Source organism: Pinus tabuliformis, chromosome 3_1 (genome assembly GCF_031772625.1).
Source record: "Pinus tabuliformis cultivar Carrire ecotype Pingquan chromosome 3_1, CPIR1, whole genome shotgun sequence".
NCBI classification, from domain to species: domain Eukaryota; kingdom Viridiplantae; phylum Streptophyta; class Pinopsida; order Pinales; family Pinaceae; genus Pinus; species Pinus tabuliformis.
This window is the reverse complement of record NC_142301.1, coordinates 300,661,157-300,688,218: the sequence shown is the minus strand read 5'-3', so window position 1 is coordinate 300,688,218 and position 27,062 is coordinate 300,661,157. Positions and strand designations below refer to the sequence as shown.

At 40.9% G+C, this 27,062-nt stretch overlaps 1 protein-coding gene across 1 annotated transcript; it reads left to right on the top strand.

The window, feature by feature from the left end:
• Positions 1-21,480: 21,480 nt before the first annotated feature.
• LOC149186969 (UDP-glycosyltransferase 75C1-like) lies at positions 21,481-23,201 on the top strand. The gene is made up of 2 exons (XM_089412713.1): positions 21,481-21,964; positions 22,057-23,201. Exons 1-2 carry the CDS (start codon positions 21,481-21,483, stop codon positions 23,013-23,015), a joined length of 1,443 nt encoding a protein of 480 aa, XP_089268839.1. The 3' UTR covers positions 23,016-23,201.
• Positions 23,202-27,062: the final 3,861 nt, after the last annotated feature.

Here is a 27,062-nt window from a genome sequence, read left to right as displayed (position 1 = left end):
GTAAAAAAGGAACGAAAGTGACTACTCTGGAAATCTAGATAGAGGGATTACCAAACCAATCGCAAAACTGCAAAATACACCTTGGTGATAAATTAAAGAGAAATTACCAAGGACTTATGTATGGCAGTCAATCTTCCCAAATGTTGTGTTCAGTGCATTGCGATAGATAGGGCGGCAGACACGACTTCCTATGGATAAAGGATATCAGCCTATTGTGGTCTCCCATTATATACTCGATGATACGGGGAGCACAAGTCTGTACTAGCACTTGTCGTATCAAAGAGGAGGAATCACCCAACCTTCGATGAAAACGATAGTTACTAGGTTTTATGATGCCAGAACACGTCTCTAGCCTAGACCTTTAGATGTGTTGAGTTAGGTTCCAAAGCGTTGTTAAGTTCATTGAAATTTATTTTAGAGTTGATCTTACTTAGAAGTTTTCCTTTCAAGGTTCACCACGTGATGTATATGTAAAATTCCTAAATATGCAATCTAAAATGATAAACAATCGTTGTTTATTTTTTAGCAATGAAAATCCTAGCTACTAAGGAAAGAAGATTATGATTCTTTCAAACAAAGAGCAAAGAGCACACACTAAATGCACTTTTCCTAAATCATTTTTCTCACACAGTCTAAATGTAAATGCAAATGCATGTATTTTTTTTCCGTTCCCTTTAATGTGAGAAATGCCAAAAAGGAAAACTGAGTATAGATCTGAAATATTTTCTTCAAAGCGACATTTCAATAATTTCTTTTTCAAAATGAAAGGAAGACTTAAACGCCACTTTTAAATTTCAAATAGAAGATGCTTTTAACACTTCAAATATCAACAAATCAAATCAAATACATGACAAAAAGTTCAATCGACTATCCAAGGAAGGAAGACTCAATGACACTTCACTTTTTGATACAAAACGACAGTTACAACACTTTTTTGCACCAAAACGACAGTTCGATTTAAGAAACTTTTTGACTAAGGATTGCAAATGATGGAAAAATACATAAAAACATTTACTAATCCTAACCAATGGAGGCTAAACTATGTAAAGCAAGGAGGCTTCAACAATGAGATACTGTTCATAAGCAGCAAAACAACTAAAGAGAGCTGAAAACAAGGACAAAAAACCCAAATTTCAAGGAAAGAAATAGGATTACTCAGTCATCGCACCTGTGCTTCACAGAAAAAGGGATGAATCTCACCTGCTACACATGGGATGTGCGATGCATACTGGCTTCCAATGATAGATATTGCGATGGGCCAGGGAATGAAACTGAGGTGGGTTTTCTGTTCAAATTTGCAATTGAGTTCAGTGATTTAGGCTTAGCTATTATGAACAATAAAGAAAAAAGTACAGGGGTATGATCTTGGGAGGTTATTGAGCTACCAACAGGGCATCTAGGATGTTTGTAAGTCAGATGTTCAAATCATAAACTAAACCGGAGATTGACTGAAGTAGTATTCATCTACCTCGTAATTGTAGAGCAAAAGTGGATCAAAGGCTATCTGGTTAACTTCAGGCTCCATCTATAGTTTATAAAACTAACAATCAACAACACACAAACAAACTATTTGATCCCCAGTGGAGTTGCCATTTTGTTTCCAGAAAAACTAGTGTCTTTTCGGCCTGCTAGTCCCACTAGGATTGACAGCTATCCTAGAAACAAACAATCAAAGCAATTTGGGATTTCCATTATGTATGATAGATAAGAGAGAAGCAAAGGGACCAACCTGGATCTTCTGCTTGACTCCTTGCTTGATTCCTCTCTCCCTTGATAGAGCTTGCACCTCTTCTCCTACTTATCTCGCTCAATGAATACTTGTAGAGACAAAGTAACAAAACACCATCAAAGCATCTCAATATATTATATCATAAACAATGTAGAATCAGAAATACATTGAATATACAATGGCATTCACAAATACACAATTGTATGGAGGAAAACTCAAAGAACTTTATTAATAGTAGAAGGGATAATTACAACCCAATTGTCTGATCCAAGATCATCCTACCAGCATCAAAGCCCTCTTCACCTCATGAAAAGCAAGATCGCCCAACAATGCAATGTCTTCTCTCAAAGACAAACTATCAGCACTTCCTTACAAATTACAAAATTCCAGCCTCCAGATCTCTCAAATGAGGGATCCATTTATAGATGTTTGCAAGGGTGTGAGTCATCTCTGTTGGGTATACGACCAAAGTCCCACATTGACTAGAGGAGGGGAGGATCATGGATATATAAGGATGGACAAATATCTCCATTGGTATGAGGCCTTTTGGGGTAAGTCCAAAAGCAAATCCATGAGGGCTTAGGCCCAAAGTGGACAATATCATACCATTGTGGAGATATGTGGTGTCCAGAGTCCTTACAAGTGGTATCAGAGCCATGCCCCGAAGTTAGCCAAGTGGATGAATCCTCGGAATACCGAACGAAGGTGGTGGGCCCCGGTAATATCACGATGGGATCCGTGGATGAGCTCGGTTAGACAGGATGTGTGCTCCAGATTCTTCATGGACGTGTCTTGGTCCCAACACGGTGAAGAGGAGTTGACTTGGATAGAGCAAGCTCTCGAGGCAGGTGGTGCTCCATGTAAGGTGTGTGCTTCCAACGCATTGGAGCGGAGAATCCTAGTTGGTAGAGAGTGGACGGATGGATAATCGTTTGAGGGGAGGCTCGATGGTCCTTTGTTCAAGGGGAGGATTGTTGGGTATACGACCAAAGTCCCACATTGACTAGAGGAGGGAAGGATCATGGATATATAAGGATGGACAAATATCTCCATTGGTATGAGGCCTTTTGGGGTAAGTCCAAAAGCAAATCCATGAGGGCTTAGGCCCAAAGTGGACAATATCATACCATTGTGGAGATATGTGGTGCCCAGAGTCCTTACAATCTCTGGGTTTTTGATTAGTGTCATTCCACTTGTTGTTCTTGGTTCCACTTTGAGATCTCTTGGATCTCTTACTCATCCCTGGGTGAATTAAGAGAGGCAAGTGTCATATGAGAAGTTTCTGGAAGATTCCATGAGCATCCACTTAGCAAACTGTCTCAGACATTTGTCCATCCTCATTCATCACACCCCACAGAAGGCCTCTTCAGTATGCATCGCACCTGGCTAGTGTAGAATTCAGTATGCATCGCACCCTAACAGTGGAGCAGTCAGTATGGTCCAGTTTTGGCCAGTTCCGAGTGGCTTTTCAGTTGGAACTCTTGGGGAATGATGTCATCATTTGACCATGATATTTTAGGGTATGAAACAACATTTTTAGGGGTTAAAGAGCCCTTGTTTTATTGACATATAAGATTGGGGTTCAGTGCCCAAATATGTCTATAACACCTCTATGTTTAGCACCACTATAACAGAGCTCTCCTTAGTTCAACTGGACACAACCCCTTTTAGGTGGGTTTGGGATTCCAGTGACTATGTCCCATTGATGTGGCCATTCCATTTGTAGGTACTCAAGAAGATTTGTCTCATTTCCAATCCTAAGTTGATCGAGCTAACAACTTTATTGAGCACATTTAGCACATTTATCAGTAGGTACATGACATATTGAACAAATCCAATGCTATGTACAAGAAATGTCATGATCAACATCGAGTGCCACACAACTTCTAGGTGGGCGATGCAATTTGGTTACTCTTGTAGCGGTTTCAACACCCTAAAATTTTTTGGCCTACATCTAATTTTGGAGCCATCCTTGGATTTTTCCTTGTTGTTTGCAAGCACTCGGGCTCATCTCATGAGCCCATGTTGAGTCTTCGCACCCTCATCACTTGGCTATTCATGGGACATGTTTTTTCACATCAGTCACTACGTCATTCTTGTAGCCATGGTCTGACTATGCAAAAGGTCCCTCTTCATGTGTACAAGTTACATTCTCTATGTAAACATTCGTCACACTCACACATGAAGTTGTATAAATTTTCATGTAAGTGTTGTTGCGATCATTCAATGATCTATCATAAATGTCGCACTTGTCGCTTGCACCTTCGGTTAGTCACATTTGGTGTATGTTGCCTTGATGGTTCAAAGCATCTTGTCGTCAAGGCATGTTGAGTGTCTGCAATATTTTCTTTGAGAAGCGAGCAGTGGCTCCAATGACTCGTTATTAGGGTTACTAATGTAATGGTGTACAGATGTGTCTTAGAACTTTCACTTAATTTAGAAGCCTGTAAATAGGCCAGTACATTTGCACACATGTATTGTATTCGTTTGTAAGACTATTCTTTGAACATTTGTAATGCATGTTGCTTTAACTTGTATTAAGACAGTTGAACTATTTCTGTTGTTTTAGAAAATATTCTACTGGAAACGTGTTGTATCAGTTGCTAACGTTGTCTCACTTGTGTGGGCTATCCCATAGGACACTAGACAGATTCATTCTTGTAAACTTGTTATAACACCCATCGCACTTGTGTGGACTATTCCGCAGGGTGTTGTACATGCTATCTGTTCACCTTGTGTTTATGACTGATGCATCCATGTGGACTACTCCACGGGAAGTTGTGCATGTCCTGTTGTGTTGTGTGTCTCTATCAGAGTTGGGACTATTCCCTTTCAACCTGAGACTCTCTTCCACCTCTCCCTCTGTAGTGAAAGAACTCCAACACAAGAGAAATTAAGCACTCACCAGGCACGTGAACCTCATTGTTCGAATACAAAGAAAATCACTCTCACATGCTAACAAGAAATAGCTAAGGCATACCATTAAGATAATGGCAACCAGGCCATCGTACTGGATGGGACTCCTACACTAAACGGTGTGAGGTCTAGTTGAGACTTGATACCGAGGAGATCCCTTGAATGTTGGCATGTCCAACACTATCAACATTTCTGGCACTACAAGGGGGGCCAGATGACAAGCTGAGCCCGTTACATATGGTTTGAATCTCTTACCAAATGGATCATACACAATTCGTGCTCCCGAGGTGTTTCTCTCATTTCTCCCTTAATCAACTATCAATCCCCGATGAGCTTCTCAATCACTTGTCCTTGTTAAAGTTTGACAGTGAGGATAGAACGTCCATAACCTTTCTTTAGTTCTGTGAATCTAAAGAAATCGATAGCAAAGAGCTTGTTTGCGTACTTTTCTTCCTCGCCCTGAAGGTTGTACTAGTTGGAGTTGTCATACCCTGCCACCTGCTTCTGTCCATTCCCTTCTTACTCTCCTCAAGGATCTCCATCAAGCCTTCGATAAGTGTAACCAACAAGATGTCCATGGAAGAATCTCTTGTTTAAGAATGAATCACAGTGAATCAGTTGAGAGATTTTCTAGCTACTTTCTTCACCTCTGTCACGAAATTCCTGAACATTTTTTGGACCTTGACTTCATGAGCCAAGAGTTGAAACACTTGGTTCATGTCTACCAAAATGGTGAACCTCATGATTTACCTTCTTCCTTGACTCTTGCGGATCATGAGACCCCTCAGTTTTCAGAGGAGGAGCCAAACACCCCGTTTGTTCCTTGTCCTCCTCCCTTTCTGTTGTCAAATCAAGTTTTACCTCATAGGGGTCATAAAGCTAAGAAATTTGTGCTGAGGGTGCCCCTTAATAGTAGTCATAAAGCTGATAAATCTACCCAACATGTTCCCAAACCATCTTCTCAGCCGTCTCCTGCTCCAATGGAGGAAATTCTAGAATGGATCAGAAATCCTATGGAAAAGACTCATTCCTCCATCCCATAAGAGGACATCCCCATTCCTAACCCAATCCTCGAGTCTAATCTATGTCTCTACTATCCTCCATCATCTACAAGCCATGACTCCCTATACCATGAATCACTTGATCAATCCACTTCACAGGCTAGCTGTGTGCATTCTCTTGATTCTCAAGCTACTGGCTCAAGTTACGATCATGTGAAAGGTAGTCTCATTATATAGGCGGAGGAGCAGGAAGGTGAAAACACAATCAATTCCTCTTCCATGTTTCAAAATGGTTCGCATCAAGACACTGAGCTTCCATTCTTGATCGATTCTCAATCCGCTAATCTTGGTAAAACACAATGCACAATTAATTATTTTGATCAACCTCTAGTCTTGGGTTGTCATCACTCCCATGCTTCCGTATTTTGTGATGAATGCCCAAGCACATCATGTGATATGCTATTATTCCATGTACACTCTAACTCAAATTTGGAATGTGCACTGGTCAAAGGAGACATCCATATCAAAACTTCCTTTCCACCGCACTTGCCCGCGTGTCCTACCATTCACAACGCATAGAAATATGGTGGAGATACTCCCTGTTCTATCGCTTCTTCATTTGATGAGTTATCTCCTCGATCGATATTAGGCAGTGAGGTTGTCCATGATGAAAATAGCCTTAACGCACAAGACACTTCCCACTCATCATCATCTCGTGTGTTGCATGAAGACAACTCGTCAAGTTAGCTTGCTGAAACTAGAAAATTTGATCAAACCTGTGACTGAGATGGCTGCCATCCTAAGAGAAGTTTTGAAATCATCAACACTAACCATCTTCAAGCCATGCATGATCTGGTTCACATCTCAAAATGCAAATTTTCAATTCTGGAAAGTTCTAGGATGTGCTAGGGAGTCGAGGCACTTCAACATCTGTTGATGGTTATGTTAGGATCTCGCAACTTTGGTAGGCCCCTCGAACTGAATCAAATCTTGTTTCTTTACGCATAATCCATCTATCTGCATGGTTTAACTCAACGTGGATCCCCGTGTAATTTTTTTTACTATTCCAGGTGTGATATTTTAAGATTTCAAAATTTCACTCATGAACAAATCCACGAGTCTGTCATAGGATGTCCATCTTCATGCACGTCTCTTACATCCAATTCGGGTTGGGAGTGTCCATCTCTCATGCAATCATGCAATTGTGAAGTTGATCATCTCAAAGACTATCTTTGTCCATAGTCATACTTATCAGATGTTCTCTCTCGTGATTAGCTCCTTGGTCTTCTCGCAAATCTTAGATGTCAAAACAATCCGCTCATCACACCAACAATCTCCCTGTGTGATGATGAGCATATAATCTATCACGCGAATCAAGTTCCTCTCATTTCACCACACCTTAACTGGATTCACACATTCACAGTGCCGAAATCCGTTCTACATTCCTATGATGACCATGATGCTTGTGCAATTTTTCACCAGTTACATGTGGGTGTTCTTTAATATCTAGCACACAACATCATTCAAAGCATTCACAAGATTGTTCAAAATTTTTCTTTGTTCATGAAAAACTAGGAATTTGGCATCTCGACCAACTGGTTTGATCGTTCTCCTATCTTGGGTGACTGTCATGTAGTTTATCATTTTCCCAATAGTTCATCCAATGATAGTTTCTCCGCACACCATGATCTTCACCATGTAACATCTTTCTCCTCAGACTAAATTTGTCAAGTAGGTGAGGCACTTCATCTTGCGCTGATGGTTATGGCAAGTCCTCACTATCTTGAAATTACCAACAAGAGTGATTAGATCTATCTATCTGTACCAGATTCTCATCGCAATCCCCTCTCTCGAATCAGGAATCCATATTTTCAAAGATTACGAGTCTTTCAAAACAATCATCATCACTTTTATGATCTAATTTCTAAATGGTCGGAACAATCTTACTCAACGAGTCATGTTGAAAGTAACAAGATTCAATCCTTCCTCACACTCGCTAAAAAACTTGTTGTAGATGAACACACTCGCAAGAGGCCTCCAAGGTTTGTTAAAATATGGTAGCCACCGAAGAGGTACGCATGTGTTTTGGGTGGTTGTGACACATCTTTCTGCCCACAGGTGAAACCTTCTCTCTCATGTGCAATTTTGTCAAGTTTTTGTATTTTCTGTTATACACTATTTTTTATCTGTTTTGACTACTTGCATCTTTGTTGTTGCAAGTCGGGTACGCCTACGGTGGCTTCACTGGAAATTCCATTTCACGTAACCCAATTTTTTAGAATAGGAGTAGGGGTAGTGTTTTCTTTCTTTCTTGTCTTTACTTTCTAGTTTGCATGTTTGTTTTCTTGCTGACTTGGTTTGGTTTGTTTTCTTGCTCACCTTGATTGTTGCTTGTCTTTTCTCCTTAATTTGCTATTTTTTCTTCGCTTTGTTTTTTTTCTTAGTTTCATGCCATTTTTGGTTTCCTAAATAAATGCTTCCATCTATTGAGTTCTAGCTTTTGAATGAGTATGTGGCTAAGATCCAAAGAGTCTTGTGACACTGAAACACTTGGCCAGTCCTGTGTCTGTCTTCTCTGTGTTTGGTTATAACCTTTGGTCGATTAAGTATTGATGTAAAATATGAGCCATGTGCAAGGGAATCTTTGGTACAACCATGAACCTGTGTCCACACGGGGAAACCCCATGCCTATACTCATCCTTCTGCTATGTGTGTTCAAGCTCATCCAACTAGTAGAGAAAGAGAAGGGGAAAATCCAAATGAGCAAACCTTCTCTCTCATGTGCAATTTTTTCAAGTTTTTGTATTTTCTGTTACACACTATTTTTTATCTGTTTTAACTACTTGCATATTTGTTGTTGCAGGTCGGGTACGCCTACGATGGCTTCACTGGAAATTCCATTTCACGTAACCCAATTTTTTAGAATAGGAGTAGGGGTAGTGTTTGCTTTCTTTCTTGTCTTTGCTTTCTAGTTTGCATGTTTGTTTTCTTGCTGACTTGGTTTGGTTTGTTTTCTTGCTCACCTTGATTGTTGCTTGTCTTTTCTCTTTAATTTGCTATTTTTTCTTCGCTTTGTTTTTTTCTTAGTTTCATGCCATTTTTTGTTTGCTAAATAAATGCTTCCATCTATTGAGTTCTGGCTTTTGAATGAGTATGTGGCTGAGATCCAAAGAATCTTGTGACACTGAAACACTTGGCTAGTCCTGTGTCCGTCTTCTCTGTGTTTGGTTATAACCTTTGGTCGATTAAGTATTGATGTAAAATATGAGCCGTGTGCAAGGGAATCTTTGGTACAACCATGAACCTGTGTCCACACTGGGAAACCCCATGCCTATACTCATCCTTCTACTATGTTTGTTCAAGCTCATCCAACTAGTAGAGAAAGAGAAGGGGAAATCCAAATGAGCAAACCTATGTCAAAGGTCCTAAATGATTCTCTAAAGGAACAACCTCTTCTAGACTCAATAAGTCAGGATCCCTCTTCCACCCCAAAAATAAATAAGTTCCTATGCACAGTCCTCTTATAAAATACAAAGGTGAAAGAAGAGAAAGGCTTCCTGCACTACATAGAGAGGTGAAGCATGCAACTCCACCGGGGTACTGACCAGGCTCACTGGCAATGGAGAAATGTGTGTGTTCCTATGTGACTCTGCTGGGGTACTGTCCAGGCCTGCTGGTAGTGGAGCAACACTAGAGATGAAAAATTATACTCTTAATTTTTTTAACTCGCGAGCCAAACTACCCTTCCAAATTTTGAAACACTATGATCAAGCTAAAACTTGTTGTTGTGTTTAACTGAGTTGGCAAAAGGTGAACCATGTCTGTCCATGGGGTAAGTGGGGAAGCCAAAGTAACCTGCAAAACAATTCAATACTCTCTGAAATACCAAGGCCCTGTGCTATCAATGGACCAAAACAGAGAAGCTGAAGTTCAACTAGTGTGTCACCAAGTGTTGTAGCAGCTGAAACAACCTCCAAAATTTTGGTCTGCATCTAATTTTGGAGCCTTCCTTGGTTTTTCATTGATTTTTACAATAACTCGGGCTCATCCCATCAGCTTGTGTTGAGTCTTTGCACCCTCCTTGTTTGAATGTTCATCAGACATCTTTTTGCATGTTGGTCATAGCCATGGTCTGGCTATGCACAAGGTCCCTCTTCGTGTGTACAAGTTACATTCACTATTTAAACATTTGTCGCACTCACAAACAAAGTTGTATGCACTGTCGTGCAAGCGATGTTGCGATCGTTCAACAATCTATCACAAGTGTCGCGCTTGTCTCTCGCACCTTCGATCAATCACACTGAGTGTATGTTGTCTTGATGGTCGAGGCGTATTGTTTTCAAGGCATGTTGAGTGTGTGTTTGCAAGGTCATGCATGTATGAAGTCACTCATTCACACACTTAGTCATTTTTCTGAATCTATGTCGACTAGACCAATCCCAACAACAGGACCTCCACTAAGATACATTGCACAGATTCAAACCTCAGTGAACATGTACTACTACCCAGAATTGTGCAGAGCTTGAGGCTACCTCCCAGGAAGTTTAGACTGCACAATCCTGGAATCGACTCGACTGACTGTCACCCAGAACAAAACATAAGTTTCCCAACAAGAAACCACTTGCCTGTCACTGAAATACCCTCAAAATTGTGCAGTTTTTCTAGCCAGACACCCTGTCAGTCAGCTTGCTTCTCATCCTAAGAACTGTGGAGTTTAAGTGAGTAGTCTCCTAACTTCCCAACATCCCACTCAGGTCAGAAACTGCACAGGGATGTCCAGCAAGTTGGCCTCCCAGCTCTGCGCAGTTTTCTCCAGTACCCTCTTGTAGCTCACTATCAGCTCCCTAGAAAAATTACGCAATTTTTTTCCAGTAACCTCCCACAGCCCGCTGCCAACTCCCCGAAGAAATCGCGCAATTTTCACTAGTAGGCTCCCTCTGCTTCTTGCACCATATCCTTGAAAAAATTGCGCAGATCTTCCCTCCGGCCGAGCTATATCTTGTAGACAGTCACTGTTGATCCCGATTCCCATCTCAATCTCCCAGTGACCTTTATGTAGTTTTCATGGAGAGTTCCTAGAGCCTGCATCCCATCTTGAAATATTTCTTGCACAGTTGCAGAGCATTGTCTTCTCTTCCAGTCACCTGCATCTGAAAGCGGAAGACAATGCATCATGGTAGACTAGGAGATTTATGGAATTGATGTCGTCTCGTCATGAGTGACTTTAGATACGGGTACATGGATGAGACATGGCGCGATGAGGAACGGGATGAACAAGGAGCACATGCAAGGAGACTTGTTCGCGAACAGACAAACACATGAAGCATGCGGAGGAGCAACATGCACTTTCAACATCAAGCGAACACCAAGACCATCGAAGACTCCAGACACCTTGCCATACGAAGGTGAAGCTATGATATCCCAAGAGCACATCCATCACTCAGCAGCGTTGTAGCTCGACATGCACACCACCACCAACATGAACATACCAGCTCTGTCGTGTCGATTCATGTCATGAGTCATCTCGTCCACGTCACTACTGTGTGCCATGTTGTTGTAATCAATGTAATGTAACGTGGAATTCCAAGAGACCCACATGTAAATATAAAGATTCATGTAAAGTTGAAGAGTCATGTAAGTCAAACAGTCATGAGGGAATTCGAACAGTCACAAGGGCCAATTTTACCCTTGCTATAAATAACCCTCATTTTTACATGCAAGGGACTTTTCACCTTGGCTCCTCCCACATAGCCTTGAGAGTCTGCAATATTCTCTTTGAGGAGCGAGCAGTGGCTTCAACGCCCCGCTATGGGGGTTAGTGATGTAATGGTGTACGGATGTGTCTTGGAAATTTCACTTAATTTAGAAGCTTGTTAATAGGCCATCACATCTTCACACATGCATTGTATTCGTTTGTAAGAGTATTCTTTGGACGCTTGTAATGCATGTTCCTTTAACCTTTATTAAGATAGTTGAACTATTTTGGTTGTTTAGGACATATTCTATTCGAAATGTGTTGTATTAGTTGCTAACATTTTCTCGCCCATGTGTTGTAGGTGCTATTTGTTCACCTTGTGTTTGTGACTGCCGCATCCATGTGGACTAATCTTCGGAATCTACGCATGTCCTGTTGTGTTGTGTGTCTCTAGCAGAGTTAGGACTATTCCCTTTCAACCCGAGACCCACTTCCACCCTCTCCCTCTGCAGTGAAATAATTCGGACACAAGGGACACTAAGCACTCACTAGGCAGGTGAACCTTGCTCTTCGAAGACAAAGCAAACCACTCTCACATGCTAACAAGCAAGAGATATGGCATATCTTTAAGATAATGGAAACCAAGCCATCATACGGGATGGAACCCCTACACCAAACTGTGTGAGGTCTAGCTGGGACTTCATACCAGGGAGATCCCCTAAATGTTGGCAAGTCCAACAACGTCAACAGTTACATTTTCATAAGGAGAACCTCACTGGGACCCACCGCAAGCTTCACCCACTCTGATATGGGTTGTAAGGGAAAACGCCTTCAAGCTCAAAATTCCACCCTTCCTTGGCCTGCACCCAATATTCAATGTGGACTAGCTGTGACCATAATTTCCCCCATTCTTGGACACATCCAACGCTGCTGAGCAGTTGACACCAATAGATATCAACCCAATTTGCATCGAACACGCCACAGCTAACAGGATCATGGACACACATATTAATAACACTCACCAGCATAGGATCTCGTTATATCGAGTTGTTAAAGAAGGCCAACTCCTTCACGAGGGAAAGTGGTTCACCAAGGACCAAGTTTAACAGAAATTTCCTCACCTCACGGAGGCTCTGCACCCAATGGGGAGCATTGCTTCCTAAGGGGGGAGGACTGATTTAGGTGGATATTGGTGGCTACCCACCTATTCCACCTAGGCATCTAGTCGGTTTCGGTAGTTTCCTTGATTATAGCAGAATTTATTATTTTTAACAGTTTTTCGGGTCCCCAACTTCCAGAGCTATTTTTACCCCCTAAACAGTGTTTTCTTGAGGTCTGTAGCAGGTCCATAGCGATAGGAAAGGGTTCCATAGTCGTAGCGGGGGGTCTACCGCAAATCCTGTAGTACTCGGAGAGATATTTCCAATGAGGTATCTTACACGCCAAAGAAAGATCATATGACCAAGTTATGACCTTGAGAAGTTGGTTACCCAACTGACCCTAACGAGGCCCACAAATTTTTGGCGTTCCATCTCTTAGGGTTTTGGTTTTGGTTGTTTATGGTTTCCCTTTGTTGCTCAATAACAAAAAGGCCCTTGAGCCTCATTGTAACATAGTACAGAGGCATGTAGCCGCCACATCTCTTCTTGGAGATAAGCTACCATCGCCCTAGCTAGTTTATTTCCATTTTTCTTGTAAGCATCTTTTAGTTCTTTGATATTAATGAAATGGAGATTTATTTCTGCTGCTTCTTTGTGTATATATTTATATTTGTATTTTGTTGCGTTCATGCATAAGTCTGGATCATAGTTCTTATTAATAACCCTACAAGAACCAAAACAAGTGAATGTTGTAGACCTAGGGTTTGAAATTCTTACCCTATGGAAGATAGTTCAATAGTGTCTTTGGATAGGTCTAAGATTGTACCAAAGAAATCCCTTGTGAAAACCCAGTGTCATGGGGCTTCAAAGCCACCTCTTAATGCATTGGGGCACCTACGAGACAAACATAACCAATTAGCACGGTTATTGGAAATGGCTTGGAATCTAAGACTCATATATCAATATCAGAATAAGAGTATGCACAACTTGGATAAATCTTATAGGAAAACACATGCAATGTTGTAATAGAAGAATATATATTGGAATAATTGAATAATAAAATATAATCATGATAACGGATAATTACAAGTAATATCTTTTTTTTTTGTAAATTTTAAAATTAAATTTAGGATTTTTTATTAAATCTAATTTTTTGTATAATAATTTTATAATAATACATAAAATTATCACAGTTTTATAAATTAAATGGAATGTAAATGTCAATAAGCATAAATAAACTATTATTTTGTGCTTAAAAAAATATATATAATTTATTTTTAAATTATTATTATTAAGTATACTATTAATTAATGTTAAAATTGGCAACCAAGGCAAAACTTCATGTGGGTCATCTTATTCATGGCTGATAATATTTTTATTAGATTCCTCTCGTCGAGAGGTGTAGGATTGATATAAATATCATCCGATTCCGATAAGTATTCATGGAGATATCAATTTATTTTGATTATGGAATTATTATCAAGTCGACCTACAACTCATGTAGGCTCAGAAGCCCAACAGTCGCATCTATTACCCCACCAACGTTGTGTATAAATATAAGAGGACTTTTCCTCATTTTGACTCACTCATCTCATCACATCTCTCTCTCTCTACTGCGCAGATATGAGTCTCTTCTCTACTGCGTTGAAATGGGTCTCTCTCTCTCACACATGTGAAGCCGGAAGCTGTTGAATTTGAAGCTGCAACTGCATAAGTAAAGATTGACTTGCGTGGCCTAGAAGATCTCCTCTTTGGAACTGCGTTGTAGGTTCATTTGAACCTCCTTTGAAAGCCACAACTTTTGGTGGTGGAATGAAGTCAATCCGACGAACGGTTTACAAGATATCGACTGCCCTAGTTTGAAGCCGGAAACTACTGAAACTGAAGCTGCAACTGTAGAAGTAAAGATTGACTTGCGTGGCCTAGAAGATCTCCTCATATGAACTGCACTGCAGGTTCATCTGAACCTCCTCTGGAAGTTGAAACTTTTGGTGGTGGAATGAAGTCAATCCGACTGTCGGTTTGTGAGATATGGTCTGCCCTAGTTTGATAATGAAGCCGCTAATGCTGATGCTACTGATCTAGGGTTTGCTACTGCTGATATGAATCAGATTTATTGTACTATTTCTCTCTACTGAATTATTGAAGATAAAAGAAGATTTGATCAAAGGGTTTCCCCACACATTGTGGGGTTTGTCCCTGGCTAGCCGCCACATCTTGTGTCTCTTGTCTTGGCTTGTTTTCTGTCGATCGTTTAATGTTCTATTTGCACTTTACTTTATGTACATGTGATTGCTAATCGGTGGAATATAATAAGAAAAAGAAGTAAACTGTTATAAGCATAGAACATACCATAACTTAACATGGTATCAGAGCTGAGGTGAAGGCAAAGCCCGAGCAAGAGCAAGAGCAATCATTGAAGAGAAGATTGGCAAGGCTATCCTAAAAGATCTATGGGGTCCTCCACACTCTTTCCTGCTGAAGACAAGCTCTGTGAGAAAGCTGACTATCTCGGATGGAAGATGTCTATCGATCTAACCCTTGAGAATCAAGGAGTGTTGGATCACGTGAGAGGCAATATTTTTTAGCCTCCATCAAATGCATCTGCTGCTGGCTGGAAAAAATGGAAAAATGGAGAAGTCAAAACAATAGAAGATCATGTGGGGCTCTATCGACAAGCACTTGGTGGCCTACATCTCTGAACTGGACACCTCCAAGGAAATCTACGACAGACTGGTGAGTTTATTTAAAGTTAATGATGCAAATCAAGTTTTGTTTCTTAGAAATAAGTTGAGGGAAATCAAGAAGGGTAAAGATGAAAGTATGCAAGCATACTTCTTAAGAATCACTGAGATCAAGAACGATCTCCTATCTATTGGGGAAACTATTACTAACAGAGAAATGGCACTCACAACTCTTGGAGGATTACCATATCAATGGTATGTGTTCAGGACTACTCTTCTGAACTATAATGTAATTCCTGGTTTCAAGGAATTAATGGCTAGATGCATTCAAGAAGAAACAAGGGAAGAAGTGCAAGAAATGCCCATGCCTAAAGGTCCTCCTGCTGCCTTTTCTTCTCATGCAAAGAAAAGAAAGGACTCGCACCAGGACGATGATCAAAATCCCTTTGATGGCAAATCAAAGGAATGACAAATTCAACAGCAAAGGTAAGAGGAGAGCTGGAGATCGAGGAAGAGGACAACCATTCAATAAGGCTAGAAAGTCCATGATGTATTAAATGCACCTGACCTCAAAAGGAACCTAGTGTCCATCTTGGCAATGGAAGACAGAGGCTACAAGGTAACCTTCAGCAATGGCAAGGTATGTATATGGAAAAATAATGTTAAAGATGCCTTTACTCTTGGGTTTAGTGTTGATTCATTATATCAGGTCGATGGAAGTCTGCTAGGAGTCATGTCTTGCGACACAACGCTTCAGTCCGAACTTTGGCATCGGAGGTTTGCCCACCTTCATTACAAAGCTCTACCCGATGTAAGACAGATGGTAACAGGGATGCCTGAATTCCAAGTAGAGAAAGAAGGTGTATGTCCAGGATGTGCCGAAAGAAAGCTCAAAAAGGGGATCATTCCCCTCAAGCCAAAGCAAGACCTCCGATATATTACAGTTGGTTCACTCAGGCATACCTGAGGTTGGCATTAAGAGGGAGACTACTACACCACATACTCCTGAGCAGAATGGTGTGGTGGGAAGGAAGAACCACACGATTGTGGAAGTTGTCCGGGCCATGCTACATGATTAAAGACTTCCAAAGTTTCTATGGGCTGAAGCTGCAAACACTGCCGTATATGTACAAAATCGATGCCCTCATCAAGCATTGGGTTCCAACACTCCTGAAGAAAAATTCACCGGTAAGATACCTGATGTTTCTCATTTTAAAATTTTTGGAAGCCCTGTATACTTTCATGTGCCGAAAGCGAAAAGAAATAAATTGGGAGCATCTGGAAAGAAGGGAATTTTCGTGGGCTATGGTGAAAATACTAAAGGCTATAGAATCTATGTAGCCGGTCAAAGGGAAGTCATAATTAGTCATGATGTCACCTTTGACGAAGATATGGCTCTCCGCAAGGTGATCAATCTTCCGACTTTGAGGAGCTCTCAAGAAGCCGACACCAGGGAACCGAAAGAAAAGGATGATGAATCAATGCCTGATGTAGAAAAACCCATGGATCCGATTGATGCTCATCCACATGAGCCTTCCTCTTCTAGGAAGAGGCCTTCATGGCTTAGGGGGATACTTGATGATGCTGAAGGACATGCTACACCCTGAGGAACCTTCTATCAAAGTAAGAAACTTAATAGGTATCAAGGATACCTGACCATCATGAGCACGATCATACAAAATGAGCCTTCATCATTCTCAGATGCCGTCAAGCATCAAGTATGGAAGGATGCTATGACCGAAGAATATGAGTCTATCATAAAGAATGATGTTTGGGAAGTAGTTCCCAGACCCCAAGACAAGACTGTTGTTACTTGCAAATGGCTTTACAAGATAAAGCATGCAGCAAATGGAAACACGGAAAAGTATAAGGCTCGTTTTGTTGCTCGAGGTTTCTCCCAAAAGGAAGGTATAGACTATGATGAGATATTTGCACCTGTTGCCAGATATACGACCATCCGCTCGATCATAGCCCTTGCCTCTTCACAAGGATGGAACCTACATCAGATGGATGTCAAGACTGCGTTCTTGCATGGCTCGATCAAAGAAGAGGTCTACGTGGAGCAACCCGAAGGATTTGAGATTTATGATCGAAAATCTCATGTATGCAGGTTGAAGAAAGCTCTCTATGGGTTGAAGCAAGCACCCTGAGCATGGTATGAGAGGATCGATAGCTACTTGATGAAGCTGGGATTCACTAGGAGTGAAGCCGATCCTAACCTTTACTTTAAGGTTGAAGATGACAAGCCTCTCATACTGGTGTTGTATGTGGATGACCTCTTTCTAAACAGGTGCAGACCCTCTCATTCACAAATGTAAGAGGGAGCTGGGCTCTGAATTTGAAATGAAAGACCTAGGACTGATGCACTACTTCCTAGGACTTGAAGTGTGGCAAAAGCCAGGAGAAATTTTCCTATCTCAAGGAAAATATGTGGTGAAGATATTGGAAAGATTCGGAATGGTGGACTGCAAGCCTGTAACTACTCCGATGGAGCTTGACTTCAAGAAGTTAAGCGGTAGTGCTGCTGGACCTGTTTTACGAAATGCTACCGAGTATCGGCAACTCGTCGGAGCATTAATGTTCTTAGTGAACTCTCGTCCAGATATATGATTTGCAGTCAACACGTTGAGCCAGCATATGGTTGAACCCCACCACATACACTGGATTGGTGCCAAGAATCTGCTGAGATATCTTCATGGCACTATCACTTATGGGTTAAGATACATTTCCAGAGATGTGAGACTATTTGGATACACAGATGCTGACTGGGCAGGCAATGAGGAGGACCGTAAGAGCACTTCCAGGTGTTGTTTCTCCTTGGGATCTGCTTTGATATCCTGGATGAGCAGGAAGCAGAAGTCGGTGGATTTGAGCACCGCCGAAGCAGGATATATTGTTGCTAGCATAACCTCGTGTGAGGCAGTCTGGTTGCGAAAGCTCTTCAGTGAGTTGTTTGGATTTACATTGGATACCACTGTTATTCTCTGTAACAACTAGAGGTGGGATTCGATTATTGAGGAATCCCGTATTCGTCAATTGCTCCAGCAGATAGACATCATCTGGGATATGGTAAGTCGATGAGCAAGGAAGCTCCATCATATTAAGATGATGTACAGGTTGATACACCTTGTCAAAGCCTCGAGGAAAGATCTAATCTGTGATTTTCCCAAACGACTTGGAGTCGGCAAAAAACCCTTGTACAAGGGTCCTGCATGTTGCATACATTGAGCTCTGGGAGCTCTGAGGGCTTGCGGTTCCTACTGGAGCAACATATGACCACAGGGTGACTCACCCTCCCCTAGTGGTGCACACTGGAATGAGATGATTCACTCTCTTGTGGGAAAAGATGATTCGCTCTCTTGTGGAACAGGATGATTCGATCTCCTGTGTAGCAGGATGATTAGTTCTCCTATGAGGCCTGGACTGATGTGTTCTCCATGGCAACCTAGATTGATGTGTTCTCCATGGCAATTGTAGCAGGATTGATGTGTTCTCCTGTGAGGCCTGGATTGATGTGCTCTCCATGGCAATTGTAGCAGGATTAATGTGTTCTCCTGTGAGGCCTGGATTGATGTGTTCTCCATGGCAATTGTAGCAGGATTGATGTGTTCTCCTGTGAGGACAGGATTGATTAGTTCTCTTGTCGAGGCATCCTACCCATGCAGTCTGGGACTCATGGGAAGTACCTCTCATCTGATCAATGAGCAGGGAAATGAAGTTAGGGACCATAGTAGTACCGATGGATGCATCGTTGTAACTACCGTACTCCCTACGCTAGGATGACCTCCATTGATCTGGGATCAATGATACTGGTCTGGGACCAGTGGTAGGAGTTGTACCATACTATGACGCTGACTTCGGGTCGGTTGAGACTGGTCTGGGATCAGTGGTACATACTCTGAGACTAACTTTGAGTCAGTGGAGGATGATATTGGTCTGGGACCATTAGAGTTGTACTCACTATGACGCTGACTTTGGGTTGGTTGAGACTGGTCTGGGACCAGTGGTACATACTCTGAGACTGAATTTGAGTCAGTATGATACATCCTCGATCATTTCTTCTTCTTCATAATTCGAACAAAAGCAGAGCAGAACAGAACAATGCAAGAGCAGAGCAGAACAGAGCAAAACAGTACAGATCAGTGCAGGCAGATCAAGACAAAGCAGAACAGGCAGAATAGAGCAGAGCAGGGCAAGGGTCAGGCTGTACAGGGCAGTGCATTTGATGGATGAATAGTAATGACCGATAGACAGATTGCAGATGAAGTTCTCCATGGTTGAGAGGGAGTGTTAAAATTGGCAACCAAGGCAAAACTTCATGTGGGTCATCTTATTCATGGCTGATAATATTTTTATTAGATTCCTCTCATCGAGAGGTGTAGGATTGATATAAATATCATCCAATTCCGATAAGTATTCATGGAGATATGAATTTATTTTGATTATGGAATTATTATCAAGCCGACCTACAACTCATGTAGGCTCAGAAGCCCAACAGTCGCATCTATTCACCCACCAACGTTGCGTATAAATATAAGAGGACTTTTCCTCATTTGGACTCACTCATCTCATCACATCTCTCTCTCTCTACTGCGCAGATATGAGTCTCTTCTCTACTGCGCTGAAATGGGTCTCTCTCTCTCTCACACATGTGAAGCCGGAAGCTGTTGAATTTGAAGCTGCAACTGCAGAAGTAAAGATTGACTTGTGTGGCCTAGAAGATCTCCTCTTTGGAACTGCGTTGTAGGTTCATCTGAACCTCCTTTGAAAGCCGCAACTTTTGGTGGTGGAATGAAGTCAATCCGACGAACGGTTTGCAAGATATCGACTGCCCTAGTTTGAAGCCGGAAACTGCTGAAACTGAAGTTGCAACTGCAGAAGTAAAGATTGACTTGCGTGGCCTAGAAAATCTCCTCATCTGAACTGCGCTGTAGGTTCATCTGAACCTCCTCTAGAAGCCAAAACTTTTGGTGGTGGAATGAAGTCAATCCGACTGTCGGTTTGTGAGATATGGTCTGCCCTAGTTTGATAATGAAGCCGCTAATGCTATGCTACTGATATAGGGTTTGCTACTGCTGATATGAATCAGATTTATTGTACTATTTCTCTCTGCTGAATTATTGAAGATAAAAGAAGATTTGATCAAAGGGTTTCCCCACACATTGTGGGGTTTGTCCCTGGCTAGCTGCCACATCTTGTGTCTCTTGTCTTGGCTTGTTTTCTGTCGATCGTTTAATGTTCTATTTCCACTTTACTTTATGTACATGTGATTGCTAATCGGTGGAATATAATAAGAAAAAGAAGTAAACTGTTATAAGCATAGAACAGACCATAACTTAACAATTAATATAAGAGTTAAATATATATTTTTATGAAATATATAACAAAATTAAATATAAAAATTTTAATCTAAAGATTCACTTTTATTTTACTATAGATATTTTTAGTTTGTAAACAGGTCTTTTTAGAATATGATGGATACTAATACCATATGTTTAGAAACCATAATTCATGTTAATATAAGAGATGTTTATATGACATTTTTTTAATTAAATAATTTAATTAAATGACCTAACTACTTTTGAAATAAAGCTCAATCATGTAATGACTAGTAAAAATGTTATGTAGAGATTAAATCTCTACCATCCACTTAATAATTATTTATAACTAAATTAAACCCATCTACCTAATGTATAATAGCTTGTACAAGCATTTCTATATCACTCATGTTCAATTTGTCACACAAGGGACGGTATCTTTGGCGGCTGCTCACCCATATCTGTCCTCCATATATATACATTGACATTTTACTTATGAATCCACACCACTGTGAACTAATGGATCTAAGAGTCAGATGTGTCAAAACCCAAACCAACAAACATATTCGTAACGAAAGGGGACTCTCTTATCTTTTCCGTGGAGACAAAAGCTACAGGTGGTGAAGAGATGTCATTGCCCACGGATCTTTTCGTTAGTTGCAGAAGGTTGGATATTTTTCACATCAATAACATGTGTTAAAACCTCAATCTTGACTCTGCTTTTGTATTTCCTATCTTGGGATCTGCTTACATGCTGCAGTGATGTAGTGTCTGTGGATCTCCAAATGCATCCACTGATCCCAACTCTACCGTGTTCGTGTTCGTGTTCTATTATGGCATGCATTGCTTAAATGAATGATGAAGCGTCAGCTCAGCTGACGACTTCTCTATGACGAATTAACTTCACATGTGTGTTTGTGTTGTACGGGAATTCTCGGCTCACCATCTATCTCCACGAGCTTTACTCCCAATTTCCTACCTCTTCTCTATAAATTTGTACGCCTCGCTGTGGTGGTAAGAATACCCATTATACAGACATGGAAATGGCGAAGAGAACATTGAAGGCACACGTGATGGTATTGTCATACCCCGCAACGGGCCACACGAATCCAATGTTACAGTTCTCCAAGAACATCGCCTCTAGAGGATTGCTCGTCACATTTGTTACATTCAGCTACAATCATGACAAAGTGATACAAGCCAAGGATTCTCTGCAACGACTTAATCTCCCTATACAATTCGAATGCATTCCAGACGACCTTCCTCAAGACCATACTCTCGACTCAAACATCAACCACGTCGTTTTCAATCATATGCGCAACAACATGGACGGCTCCACATTGGAGAGGCTCATCCAGCGTCTGAATACCAGAGGGAATGCCCCTCCCGTGTGCTGTATCGTTTATAACCCATTTCTTCCATGGGCTCGACAAGTCGCAAAGAAGATGCATATTCCTCATGCTTTGTTTTGGACACAGTCCACCGCACTTTTCTCCATCTATTATCACTTTAATAATTCAGGTCTCACTCGCTGCTCTCCGCTTACTTTTTAATGCAATAATTTGTATTTGTTGTTATATAATTCTCAAACTATTGTACGTATCTGATGACAGGAGAAAAGTGGGATTCAAGACAAATGGCAGAGAGCGTGAGCGTTTCCATTCCGAGCCTCCCAGAACTGAAATTGGGAGATTTACCTTCGGCATTCACAGATACAGAGGAAGCACTGCAGATTTATCTCCACCAATTAGACGGTCTCAGCGATGTGTCGTGGGTACTCGCGAATACCTTTTATGAACTGGAAGCCGAGACGATCGACCTAATGACGTCAAGATTTGGAGTCCCATTTAGCAGCATAGGCCCTTGCATACCCTCCGCTTTTGTCGACGGTCGTAATCCCCACGACGCGCGAGTCGGCGCAGATCCGTGGAAGGCGACGGACAAGGTGCAGGAGTGGCTGGACCGGAAGCCCCCCTCCTCCGTCGTATACATTTCCTTCGGCAGCATCACAGTCATAAACCCGCAGCAAATCCATGAGTTGGCCTTGGGAATTGAGAGCAGCCAACAAAATTTCTTGTGGGTCATCCGGCCTCCTCCCGGGCACGACGACATTACGGAATTTTTTCCTGCAGGCTTCGCGGAGAAAACCCAAGGCCGTGGGCTCGTGGTGAGCTGGTGTGTTCAGCTGGACGTGTTGTCTCATCCGTCTGTGGCTGCTTTTATGAGCCATTGTGGCTGGAACTCCACCCTGGAGGCCTTGAGTTTGGGAGTTCCAGTGCTGACCTTGGGTGTCTGGACCGATCAGACCACCAATTCGAAATTCCTTGCAGATGTGTGGAAGGCGGGAGTGAGAATGAGAAAGGGAGAGGATGGGACTGTGGGAAGGGATGAGATCGAGAGATGTATGAGAATGACTGTTGACAAGACGAGTAAAGCGGGAGAAGAAGTGCGGAAGAATGCTGTGAAATGGAAACAATTGGCGAAAAGTGCGATGAATGAAGGTGGTTCTTCTGATACAAATCTGAACAAATTTGTTGAAGACGTCGTTTCCAAAGCTACACGATCCTTCTGAACAAATTTGTTGAAGACGTCGTTTCCAAAGCTACACGATCCTTCCCTCCCCCGTCCTAAGAGGGAGTTAAATTTCATACTCTCCGTGGAGGATGGCAGGCTGTTTGGACCATTTGGTCTGCCACGCAGAATGGGTTGGGTTGTATCATGGTTGTACGGCATTATTGATTATTAAATAAAATATACATCCGCAAACTTCCATGGTGATGGGATGGAATAGATGTTGGTTTTTTCAAAGACTCGGTAAAATAAAGTTCGTTGGAGAATCTTGATGATACATATATTTCAGAAATGACATTTTGACTTCGAAGTGGAAGTATAACTATAAGTTTGTTTTTTTAGTTGGCTGATCTACCCCGAGATCTCATGAAACATAACATCCTCACTATTTTTAGTTGGCTGATCTACCCCGAAATCTCATGAAACATAACATCATGGCCATTGTCAATCAAGCTGTCAGTTGGGCAGTTTAATTTCCTGTAATAACAAAAAAAATTAAAATGAAATGAAAGGACATTTTGACTTTAGAAGTTTAACCGGGATTGTTTTAAATTAATTTATTAAAAGTTTTATTTGGTTTGCTTCTTACTCATTGGACTCTAGAATTTAATCCCATGATGGAAATCTCATATACACTTGTGTCAATCAGATTTCCTTTTATCCCTCTTCTTTGTTTTGGTGAAGGCATTTTTAAGGCAATTGAAGATAAACTAGGCAGCTTTATTTACTGTGATCTGGAACAACGGAACAATTTTTCGTGTTCACGAATTTGTTTTGAAATGGATTTCTAAAAATACCTCCCTAAGGTGATTTACCTGGATGGTTGGTCTCATCTCCACGCTTTCGATTACGAACAAGTTCCTTTTAGCACAAAAGCTTCAACTTCGAAAATCTCTCCAAAGCCTCCTATTAATGAAGAGCAAGGTGAAACTATGCAAGGAATCATTCTCAATGAAAGGAAACATAAGAAGCATGGAAGTAAAGAGCAATAGACAAGTAATGTCGAATCTAAGCATCCACCCATTACCACAAACAACTTTAAAGTCCTAAATGCTCCAAAGGAAGAAGGTAAGAATCTTGAGGCCCAAGCTGATCAACCAAATAATCATGTTCCAAAGGACCCTCCTGATTTGATTGATGAAGAAAAACAAGATCGGGGTGCTCCAAGGAAATCTCCTATAATGGGGAAGCTTTCCCCAAAGGTCCCTCCTTCTTTAAAATATGAAGAATCTGGTAAGGTGGTCGAGAAGAAGCCCTTCTCCATCCTATTTAGATGTGCTTGAAAGAAGCATTTTTCCCCACTCATAACAAGTCGTAATAAAGATCATAGTAGAATGAATTATGATCATGACTCCTGCATGCGGTTAGCCATCTTCTACTAATTTATAGAAGTGTTATGTTTATTCATTTTCTTATGCAAGAAATTTGCTAAAATATACTCTTGCTCATATTAAACAATAGGCATAAAAAATAGAAGACTTAGTTTTGGAACTTTTCCTTCCGTGCTCTTATTGGGAAGAAGTTGGTTTCTTAGTTTTTTTTAAATGTGTCATTAGTCGAAGCTAGTCAAAAAATTTACAAGAAGGAGAACATATTGTAACTCATTTCCAAATTCAAATCATTTTTTTTTTAATTTTAGCTAGCGAGACATGTCCGGGGGATTGAACTTCAAATCACTTATATAGACAAGGTATTGCCAACATGTTTTTTTGCCAATTTTACTACTAGCAATCGACAATTCAAATCATATTTAAAATTTATATTTTAAATATTTTAAAGTACTTTCTTTTAAATCTCCTCGATCGAGGTGTGTGCCAGCTCACAGTCGCTCTTGAGACTCTCGTTAAAGGTGACAAGATGGGAGGCAGCACTGAAAGGCGACTCCTACCAGTACATTGTATGTGTGAACAAGTTAGCGAGGAGGTAGGTCGTGTGGGAGAGTTTAAGGCGGGAGTAATTCTTCGTCGTGCACTTAACCTCTAGGTGGTGAAGGCATGCAACCCATTCCATGCACTCACTTTGTGGTATAGTGTTGCTTCAAGCGTCAAGCGAAGCTATCTGCGTCTCTATTTTTTGGTGGCAAGCTCGATAGGGAGTCTCCGTCTGTGGGAGAACGATGGCTTCGGGTTCATGGCATTGGTAATTGGGTATGTTTTGTTTCTTTTCACCCCTCCCTGCCAGCAACAAAATATAATTGTGAATGTTGCGTGCAAGGTAGTTGACCCCTCCTGCAATTGGTTGACTGTGTGACCTAGAATCGCCTATCCAATAGGTGAGCATGCTTGTGTGGCTAAATTTTATCTTGCATCTGTTGTTTCTATGCCGGTGTTCGTCTTATATGGTATTTTACTGCTTCGAATGGGAATGTATGGAACAATTTGGGTTACTTGTCTTTTTTGGAAGGAATACCTGCCCAATGGGAATGGTTGTTTATGTGATTGGATAGAATGGATTTTGAAAATATCCTTTATCTCGTTGTTTATGGTTTTATATCATTATGGTGTGTTTATATATGGGAATTGGCTTGAGGAGCTGATCTGTAGCTCCTCCCTTCTGTGGAGACGGACCATCCCTGGTTTCTTTCTATCATGAGAGATGTCTGAGGACAAGGTGCTGGTGATTGGTAAAAAACGATGTTGGTGGTTGGCCCTCTCGATTTGTTTTGTTCTTATATGGATCAAGCCTAATGTCATTTGTTTCCTTCTCTTGTAATATGTATATGTGATAGGTCTAATTAATTTAGGATCTCGCTTAGCCTGCACGTCACTAGTTTTTGCTCGATCCGTGGTTTGGTTGGTTTGGGAGGATGAGTATACTATGGTGAAGCGGGGGTTCACAGATATGGCTCGGCCATCTCCACGTGTCGATCTGTTAGGAATTGGGGGTCTGGGGCATAGTAGAAAGGTTGGGCACGGAGGTGGGAAAGGATCCTCCTTGTCATAATTATCGAGGTGGGGTGGTCGAAAAACAGATGCCCAACATATCAATGTTGCAACTTAAGTGTATCCTATAGGCACTCTTATGCAGTGAGGCAATTGATTGTGGATTAGGTGGCAGACCTCAATCAGCAAGCTGAACATGAAGTGCAGATGGAGGATTGACGTTTACTAGTCCATGACCCAAGCCATACCCGAAGCAGGCTCACTCACTATAATCAGACAGTGCATCTTCATTGGTTGATGAAGGCTATAGTAGCTCACGCTATTATCAACTCTACAAGTTCCATTAAATCTTACCCTAGGTTCGAGGAAATTCTTAAAGAATTCCAACTTGTCCAATTTTAAATTCAGCAGCAGAATGTTCATCTTGGTCGTATTGAGAAGCACATTTCGTGCCTTCCTCAATTAGAATTACCAAGTTCCAATGCTAAGGACCAAACTTGGATGGAGTCCTTTGATGAATATTAGCAAGTAGTTTCCTTTTTGTTTATTTTGATTATGTATATGTCGGTTCATAGTACATATGTAGTATGTTAAGGGTGAATTGGTTTATAGACATTCAGACCTATAAGACTATGCATGACAGACTTAAGAACCTTAGGTTTTGGATGGCTTATAATGCATTCTGACGGTCAATAGACCTATTTTCCCACTGGGCAGGTTGAGGCCACAGAACATATTTCATGGATGTACCCTGCCTTTTGCAAATGAATGAATGAAAGGTCCTACTAAGTTTACAAAAAAATACTTTCTTTTAAATCAAATCATATATATATATATATATATATATATATAGATATATATATATATATATATATATATATATATATATATATATATATATAGATAGATAGATAGATAGATAGATAGATAGATAGATAGATAGATAGATAGATAATATTTTAAAATACTTCCAATATTATTTATAAAAATAATATACTTTTTAATATTATAAATAAATGTAAAAATAATAAATTATTTTTGTAAGACATGTCAATTTTTTTTAATAAAAATAATAATTTATTTTCAAGGCTACGATTAAGTTGATAATAAATGGGTGTATGATACCCTATTATTTTTGGGATAAGGGACAATCTTCACCCAAATAT